Source organism: Apostichopus japonicus, chromosome 19 (assembly GCF_037975245.1).
Source record: "Apostichopus japonicus isolate 1M-3 chromosome 19, ASM3797524v1, whole genome shotgun sequence".
In the NCBI taxonomy this organism is placed as follows: Eukaryota; Metazoa; Echinodermata; class Holothuroidea; order Aspidochirotida; family Stichopodidae; genus Apostichopus; species Apostichopus japonicus.
In genome coordinates this window covers 7,920,822-7,930,167 of record NC_092579.1, presented here as the reverse complement: position 1 = coordinate 7,930,167, position 9,346 = coordinate 7,920,822, and the positions used below count along the sequence as shown (strand labels likewise).

Here is a 9,346-nt window from a genome sequence, read left to right as displayed (position 1 = left end):
TCTCAGCTGGTTACATAACGAACAACCTGTTCGTCTGTCATTATATTTATATTTGATTGAAGTAGGCCCCTGGGACTAAATATCAACAACAGGAGAATATTTTCAAACTGTACCTGTATTCGGATCAATCCCTGTCTTCTACACAATGCCGATGAAGACGGACTGTAATGAAAATTGTAAATGTGCGTGGCCAATTTTTGCCTCTCGGGTAAAATTAGTCCTTAGTAACATGTATTGTTAGGCTACTGTAGCCCTAAAATCTAAGTAACAGTAAGAAGTTAGGACAGGACTAACCTAAGTAACATGTGGTAGTACTACTAATGTACTACTAGCAATGTAGCAGGTAGATCTAAAAAGGAGAAGTTGGACTGAGTTAGGCTATGTAGCCTAAGGCCCTTAAACTGGCAAACGTTACAGGGGTTGTGTTAACTTAGGTAATGTCTGAAGAGACCACATGTGACTGTTGAATGAATCCAAACAAGACTAACAAAAAAGGTGTGTATGCAAGTGCATGGTCAATATGTAACATTAATGTAACTGCAATAGCTTGTATTAATGTAATTGTTAGAATAAGCCTAGCCTAACTTAGGCCTGTGACGTGGAGTGATGGTTGGCGTCGAGTAACTACCATTTACATTTAATGTAGAGGGTTAGAAACAGGTGTTTCATTCCACAAACACTAGTGCTGATAGTGGACTCTTAGGTTTTGAGGGCGATCATAATTGAACTTCCAAAGTGTCATCGCGTCTACTGGCAATTATTCGATTACGACTATCAGCACTAACAAACACATCACAAAACATAGCATGTGGAGATTGGGACTTGTATGAATCAAAAGGTGATGGTTACACAGTACATTGCAAGCAGAAAATAAGCAGTATCAGAACTAGATACCAATAAATATTCCTGTGTGTGGGTGGAAATATAGGTATGCTTTGATTTTCATAATGCACTTTTATTGTATTGAAGACTTGCCAACAGTATAGCCTATTCTACTGATCTTCTGATCATAGATAACTAGTAAGTACTTCAATTTCAAAAAGATCCTGAACTGTGCCTGGCTTAATATTTAATTTACTGTGGTTCTCTGTTTTTATCTAGTTCCAGTCGTATCTGCTTTCTGTCATCAGATGAAGTTTGTTTTTGTATGAGAGCAACAAATAGATTTATCATTAAAGGCATTGAAGACTCGCCCCAAACCGCATGCCGCGCTCTGAAAAAAGTAAACTTACCGTTGCTTGCTAGTGAAGCTTTCTGCTTGTCTTTACAAAATGCAGACAGTAATGAAACGTGATACTTTGTTATCTTTTATCTAGACCTGAGATGTCCACGCTGCTATGTACACTGTTTTGTGGGTATTGACGGTAGCTGTATGTATTGACTGTACACTAGTGTCTAATTACCGACGGTATAGCAAGCTGTGTGTGTATTTTCTGGGATCGATGGTGGTGTCTAACACTTCTGTTACACCTCTTTCGAAACTAGGTCAGATTACCGGCATTAGACGTTCTTTTCTGCACGAGCCTTCACACCCTTTAATAAATAAAAATTGAAAAAACATACATACTGTACATAATTGTCAGAATACTTAGTTTCTTCACTAATTAGTGACCTAACATTTGTTTCTTAAGAATGTTTGATAGAAGAAACGTTTAAAGAAGTAACTTTGTTAAGTAATTGAGAATACAATTCAAGTTGAGATGGTTGAGTGAAAGTGCTCATTAGGATGCAGAACAAGTTAAGTACAGTTGCTCTTCTTTGTTATTTTCAGATGCATCACCAACACTCCAAGTTATCCATCAGTAGCTGAATCCAGTTCTGATGGATAAGCTCCTTCTTGTTTCATGTACCCTCTTCTTCGTGGCAGATATTTTTGTTGTGACAAGCCTGTTTAATCCAGCGTGGATTATCTCCAGGAATGCTGATTTTCCAGGTACCACCAGGGAATAATTAATCAGTATCGCATCACAATACATTCAAATTGCTATGCAAGTGCAAAATATGCATTGCAGTTTTGTACACAAAAACCCACAGTATTTTATTTCAGACAAAATTTAGAGCTCTCAAAGCTGCTATGCAAAATTTGAACACTAAATTATCACCGGACCACAAAGAAATAATTTAGTGTTCAGTGCTTTTTGAGGTTCATGTTCTTATTTCTGTAGCACAAATTATGATAACAAAAAAGATACTGAGAATCTCAGTGCAAACAGTGTATATACAACTTTAATTTTTACTGCATGCAAAACCAACTAATATAATTTCTGATCAATGCAGCACTAAGATATTCACTGTTTAGACCTGCAAATGACATTCAATTTTAGTTTGCTTGAACAGTTGATGAATATGAAAGTTTGATTTAAATGCAGGAGATAAACAGAACATAAGAAGTACTTAGTTTTATTGCTGAAACATGAAATAATATTTAAACTTTCAGGATGCAAGTTACTGTAAATACAGTGCTAAGGTAAAAAAAAATTATTGAGTGATAACTTAATAACTACTAATATGTTATATGGTTATTTACATACTGTAAATGATAATGGTCACAATGGCTATGGTTTTACCGAATAAGTTTAAAATTCCAGTCCAACTACGACATCTGTTATGATGCTTTTTTTATCAATATCATTCTGTGAGGTTGGATTCCGGATTGTTACAAGTTATCCTACTGCAGTGTGCAAGTACATTTGTACCTGAAGTTAAACTTCTTTTTCTTTGAACTTTGGATGGATTTCTTGTCTTCCAACAGATAATATAATGCTTGGCCTGCTAACTCAATGCATGAAGGTTTTGGGTAAAGAAACAGTTTGCTTCAAGCCCTCTCTCTCACCAGAATGGTTTCTAACATTGCTGCTCATTATTGCTGCCATCATCTGCCTCACGACCACCTGTATCCTCATCATAGTATCACAGAGGAGGTACAAGGCGCTTCTATATGCCAGGTGGATCGGATTTATCAGTTGTAAGTACAAGCAGTAGTCTTGAGTAGGTTGATACTCTCATTATTGCTGCCATGATCATTACAGAGGAGGTACATGTCACTTCTTTATGCTAGTTGGATCAAATTCGTGAGTTGTAAGTAAACTGATAGTATTAACTACAGTGGCTTTATAGGGAAATTGGGGGGGGGAGGTTCCCCAAATTCTCAAAATTTTGACTTTTTTTTCTCAATTTTTTTCCTATGGCCCTATTAAGCCACCATACTTAACCATAGACATCAATGGAAAGATTGTTGTTCATTTTCATAAGTATAAATCGAAATTCCTGTGGTCAAAGTGTACTACTATATTTCAAAATGTTGCTTTTCAAGTGTCTGCATAAGACAACCTGCATCCTACAGTACCAACACATTTACAATGCGAAGCTGTGATAAAGTGCCTATACGTTTTAGAATTTTGATGAAAGTTGTGTAGTGAAAGTCATATACTGTACTTGCTGAGGAAACGAATAATCTTGCAAAACTTGTATATATTTTAACAGAGTATTGAATCATCAAATTTTTAGCTAAACAGATTTGACAGTCTTTTATGAGAATTTCTTTTCTTCTACTCATCCAGTGATCTGCCTTTGCCTAGCCGCTATCATCTTTCCCATCGGATTCTACATAGATGAGATCGGTGGTAAACCATACAGGTTGCCCAAGTCTGTTGGTATCGGACCATCGTACGTTATTTTCTTCCTAGCAATCGTGATAACAGTTGTGTCAGAGCTCTTTGCAGAAAAGGTTTGCCAACCTTTGTTTTGAGTAAATTAAACCAGCTTTACTTACTTTACTATTTTTTTCTTTTTTAATCCAAGTTTCAAAATGTGTGCCTTTTTTGTTTGTTTTATATCTAGTAAGAAGCCAAAGAAGGAAGAAAAGTTTTTATACCTGTAAATTAAATGTATCGAAGAAATGCAATATTATGTACACAACTCTTTGAAGAGGCTTTATAGATCATAAGAGAGGGAACCCTGATAGTTGAGAGCTGCCACTGCAGCTTGCAAGTTGCCACAATTGTGCCACAATTGTTGCCATACTACTGTAAGAGTTGGCTGTCATGTTGAGATAAACTCTTGAATGTAAGAATTGTTAGCTTTGCGGTCATTTATTTTAAAGCAGTTGAAAATAAGATTTCTCATTGGTAAGTTAAACAGTACACTGATATTGTAGCACAGTCAGGGTCTTAACTCCATTTACTAGGCACTTTTGATACTGTGATGTTAGTTTTGGAAAACATCACATTTGTCTTCACTCCATCACAGTTGTTAGTTGTTCCTGGTAAATTTAATACTTTGTGTTCATCATTCAGTTGTTTTACACATTTCATTTAGTTGTACAGCTTGTTGTGTTAGATACTGAGAATTTTCCTTGAGCATTTTTTACATTCTCATATGCTGAAACATACTTTAGAAGCACTTTTTTAGATTTTTGTGGAAGTTTTATATACGTGTCCTCAAACCAAGTTTCAATTTACCGGTAAGTCGGTATCAGAATGTACATTCCGCTTTACAGTCTTGAAGTTTGTTGAACTTTATTGGCTGGTTCTTCTCCATGGGGTAAATACTAGTAACTCATGTAACATTACTGTAACATTATAAGTTTCATCTTGGTGCAACTCTGAGTAGTAAGGTGAGTTGGTTTATGATTCCAATTTCACACGAGCAAGCAACTCTCTTCGTGAGCCTTTCGGAAAACTTGTCCTATACCTAACATGCTATGAGATTGGCTATTAAAGTATCTCTTAACTCTCAATATATGAGAGTAAGTGACTTTGAAGCAACACATCAGCCAATGTCCTATCAAGTTGTCTTTTGGATGGACCTGATCATTGGCTTAAAAACAAGACAAAAACAAACTCAAAAACAATAGAGAAAAAAATAAAATATTGCATACACCTTCATTTTATTGATTAAAGAAGTCTTCACACTGCTGTGGCAGCTTGTTAGAAGGTACAAGAAAAATACTAACTATGGTTTAGGAAAGAGAGAACTGATATAGACTTCATTACACCCTAACCTTAAACACCCAGTCATTTATCAAAGTTGAAGGCAGTATAGTACTATAGTAATAGAGCAAGTGTAGAGTCACTGTATGGGAATTGATAGCTTGCAAGTGCAGTTAGCACGGGCGAGGTAGAAGATCAGACATAGGGCAGAAAATTATGGTAGTGTAGTCACAGAAGAAGAGAGGATGAAAGATATTCTCTGCATCTCCAAACTTGTGAAAAATACTCACTTTTGTCAGTGAGGTTAATATTCTGTGCTAACTGGTCAAGTAGAAACATTTGCCACTGGGAAAGTTAACGTTTTGAAATTTTAACATACAAGATGAATGTGTAGTTAGTAGTTCATGTTAGAGAAAAATAGCAAAACATTGAAGAAAGTTGTTCAATTGGTTCACATGATTAAGCACATATGTGTGTGTGTTTTCTTCATATGAACATAATGGAGATATTCAAAAATGAAAATCCAGTGTTCTTTCACGACATGTAATGGCCTTCTTTATATTCATTCCATCTTTAAGTACCTTGCATAATTTAAGCAAACAACTCCGTCCATCGTAAAGTTCGGGATGAAAGGAAGCAAGATGATCCTTACTAATTTGCGGAAGCTATCAGTTGTATTCTGTATGTGTGCTGTATTAAAGTGTTTAACTTTTGAATTCCATTTATGCCTTATAAACATTATACAAAGAACTTCAGTCACCAGAAAGTTCCTTCAACTTGCAAACTGTTGGATGTGTCATAAAAAAATTACCACATTCTAAGGCAGCTTAACAACATGAATACGACTGCCCATTGTTGATTCACAACTTATATGTTTACCTTGGAAAACAGTAACACATTAAAACCATAATTGAACTGTTCTCTTTTAGTTTGTATGTGGGTGTGCTGTTCAATTGAAATATGGTATACAAATTGAATATATTCAGGCTATCGTATTGTGTTTATTAGCAAGATGAATTAATTTTTAGGGATGCACCGGATATCCGGTCTGTCCGGACAATCCGGCCGGATAGTGAGCAATTATCCAGTTCCGGTTCCGGCCGGATATTTTTCAAAATCCGGCCGGATCTTTTTCAAAATCTGGCTGGATCTTTTTCAAAATCTGGCCTGAATTATTCCTTAAAAAGGTGTTGGTGTTAACTTAAATCAATATAAACTATTTCCAAAAATTAATAAAAACATTCAAAGGAAGGAAAAATTAGGTTTAACATGTTTAATTTATATTTAATCTCATAAATGGGGTCTTAATTTCACTTCTTTATAATATGCGTATACCTCACCTAAGATCTGCCCCTTGTTTCATACTTCTACTTCTTATTAATGATTTTCTTTTGTGTAATGAAAAAATCCGGTCCGGCCGGATTTCATGTACTATCCGGCAAAATCCGGTTCCGGCCGGATCCAAAAATTTGGATCCGGTGCATCCCTATTAATTTTGTCAAATATTATTGCTATTATTATTGATAAAAAGGGCATATGGATGTAACTTCATATATTTAAAAGAAAGGAACAACTCCTTTTCTACATTAAGGTCACTTTGCAGCTCTTTGTAACTTTTCCAGTAAAAAATAAGTTAAAAATAAGTTAATGTTCTATGGAGATGAGTTTATTCAACATCTTTATTCAAATTTTAGAGTAAGTACTTTTAAGTTAAAAAACTCTGTTTTTTCTTCTTTTTTTTCTTTTGCCACTTTGAGCATTGAGTATACTTAAAATATAACTTTTCTGTACATCACATATTTTTCATTTTAAGGGATGACTGGCTTAATTACCATCTTATTACAGACAGTTTGAATTATCAAAAGTTTGGTTTAGAGGGATAAATGAAACGTGTTTTGATAGTATAAGTCTTATCAACAATTATTTGTTGAGTGTTTAAAGTGGGTGTACTGTAGGTTGTTCAAATTACCATAAATTGGTAATGTACTTCTAGTGCAGGAATAGTGCACTAACATCGCAAAAGATGGAAAAAATTTAAATTGAATGTGGGCATAGTGACTGTACAGTTTGAAGTGGAAATTGTACCCTCACAGTGGGAATCATTTACTCCCAGTGTAGAAAAGTACTCCTACTTGGTAAATTAGAATGTAGGATATAATGCCACTGGAAAGTGTATACCTCTGTTGATAATTGTATACTCCCACTGCACATAGTTTACTAACACTGCAAATGGTATACTACTAGTGGGAATTGTAAGCTGGCTGTGGGGATAGTATATTTCAAATGGAAATTGTTTACTTGCATTGGTAATAGGATACTCGCATTGAATGTAGTATACTTCCATTTGAGAAAGCACACTCCAAATGGGATTAGTATAATCCAAGTGGAAATTGTTTGCTTCCATTGGTAATAGGATACTCGCAAATGTTGGATGTTGTATACTTCCATTTGAGAAAGCACACTCCAAATGGGATTAGTATAATCCAAGTGGAAATTGTTTTGCTTTCATTGGATATAGAATACTTCCATTTGAGAAAGCATACTCCAAATGGGATTAGTATAATCGAAGTGCGCATGTTAGATTCTATGTGAAAATAATATATGCAAACCTGAAGTTATATTCATTCATTCATACAAAGAATTATTCAACGAGTCTCCCAGGTGGACATAATTCCATCTGCAAACCCATCTTAATCCATGCAGCTTCTTCAACTGAGGTTGTTATTCTAAGATATTTTAATTCTTTCTCTGTTTTGGATGGTATTGTAAACTCTGAAATTGTTTTTGAGCAAATTCTGTTGAAAATGAAGACCAGGAAAAGTTTTTCATTTCATCTTAAAATTTGAAGAAAACCTTGCAAATGTTTAGTATTTTTATTTTTTATATTTTTATTTTATTGGTTTTTAAATTTGAAATGTTGTGAAACATTTTCCCTTCCTGAATACATGTCAACATGTATACATTGCTTAGCATCAGTATTTTACCATAATCTCATAAGTAAGTTATTCATCTCTGTAAAAATGTCAAGATTTCTTTTGAAAAGAGGACTGAGGGTCTAGATGAAACTGACTGTGTGAAACTAAAAGCAAGGTTTGCTAGGCATGGAATTGTAACAGATTAGAAATTGTTCCTCGCTAATGTAAAGTTTCCTTCAATCATGTGCTTAAATATTAATTTGTATAACTTCAGAGTGGGTTGGCAAATGTAGTGAGTAAAAATATAAGGGGATTCAAATTTAACAGACCTGTACATATACGCAAAGTATAAGTTATATTTACAGTTAATTGCATCAGAACCACAACTCTAATTGGTTTGAAATTTGTATCCATGATCCGTAGCACAACTCATTTTCACTTTCTGATGTGTACACAATGTGATATTTGTGTCAGGCAGTCACATTACCAAATGTGGCTTCACCACCACATTCCAATTTTCCCACCTTTCCCTGTGTTTGAATTTTTTTCTTTCTTCCTAGATTGGTTTAAAGCAGCTTTTTGCGTTGAATTAACTTTTGCAATGTTATCCGATAATCAAAGCATGTAGTAATGCAGTTGATTTGCTTGACTAGTCAAGTTTCAGTACAAGTTTTGAATTAGATATCAAATTTGTTAAATATATTTTTCTGAGTTGACGTGAAACAGTGTCTAGCCGTTTCAGAACTAATTTTAAAGACAATTAAATCACATAGGAACTTTTATTTGGTGAAAATTAGAAGGGTGTCTTAGCTTGATTAATTACATTGACTTCCTTCCCCTACCCCACCTCTCCTGCACTACCCATAGGTACCTTGAAAATAATTATAATTATGTGGCTGCATAAGTGATACCATATAAACAGAATATTCATAAAGACCACATCTAATGTATATTCATTACCATACAGTATTTGATTTCACCTTGTGTCTAGTTTTATGTGTAAGTCTTTTCATCTGACATCAAACTCATGGTTTTATTTATTTATTTTTCTGTAAAACATTTTTTTTTAAATATATATTTGTCTTAAATGGAAGTCTTAAAATGTTAAGAAAAAAAATCAAATTACTGATGTATATCCTTTTTTAAACATTTTATATTTTAAAACTATCAGTTCTTCAGTAATTGTTTCAAGACCTTATAAATATGTCTTTCAAGGTAGACACGGTGGACATTTTCATGAGCTGTACTGAGTTATTTTATTCAATTTAAGTATTAGTTAATAATACACCTACGTAACAAAGCTATGTCTATTCACTTTTGTCTCATTTCTTCTGTTTGTGAAGTTAATGTATTGAATTACAATAAGCTTGTGAAAGAAACACTGATTGCAACTTTTCAGTAGTTACTGTAAAGGTGCTGACCAATGCCCTTCTACATTACATACTTCAGTTAGACGAACAGTCCAGGAACAATGTGTGACTACTCTAAAAGGAATATAAT

At 34.3% G+C, this 9,346-nt stretch overlaps 1 protein-coding gene across 3 annotated transcripts; it reads left to right on the top strand.

Moving 5' to 3' along the window:
- LOC139960237 (uncharacterized protein C16orf52 homolog A-like) lies at positions 1-9,150 on the top strand. 3 transcript variants are annotated; one of them, XM_071958433.1, is made up of 4 exons: positions 1-182; positions 1,772-1,933; positions 2,753-2,965; positions 3,561-9,150. In XM_071958433.1, exons 2-4 carry the CDS (start codon positions 1,822-1,824, stop codon positions 3,746-3,748), a joined length of 513 nt encoding a protein of 170 aa, XP_071814534.1. In that variant the 5' UTR covers positions 1-182; positions 1,772-1,821; the 3' UTR covers positions 3,749-9,150. The 3 variants fall into 3 exon arrangements, with proteins under 3 accessions (XP_071814534.1, XP_071814536.1, XP_071814537.1); XM_071958435.1 differs by having other exon boundaries at positions 1-208; XM_071958436.1 differs by lacking the exon at positions 1-182 and adding an exon at positions 265-495.
- Positions 9,151-9,346: the final 196 nt, after the last annotated feature.

What these genes read in the sequence shown, in the direction of transcription:
- LOC139960237 (XM_071958433.1), top strand. Translation starts at nt 1,822, where the DNA reads ATGGATAAGCTCCTTCTTGTTTCATGTACCCTCTTCTTCGTGGCAGAT. An exon ending in CAGGAATGCTGATTTTCCAG is followed by an intron (nt 1,934 to 2,752) that starts GTACCACCAGGG and finishes GTCTTCCAACAG; the next exon opens with ATAATATAATGCTTGGCCTG. An exon ending in GTGGATCGGATTTATCAGTT is followed by an intron (nt 2,966 to 3,560) that starts GTAAGTACAAGC and finishes CTACTCATCCAG; the next exon opens with TGATCTGCCTTTGCCTAGCC.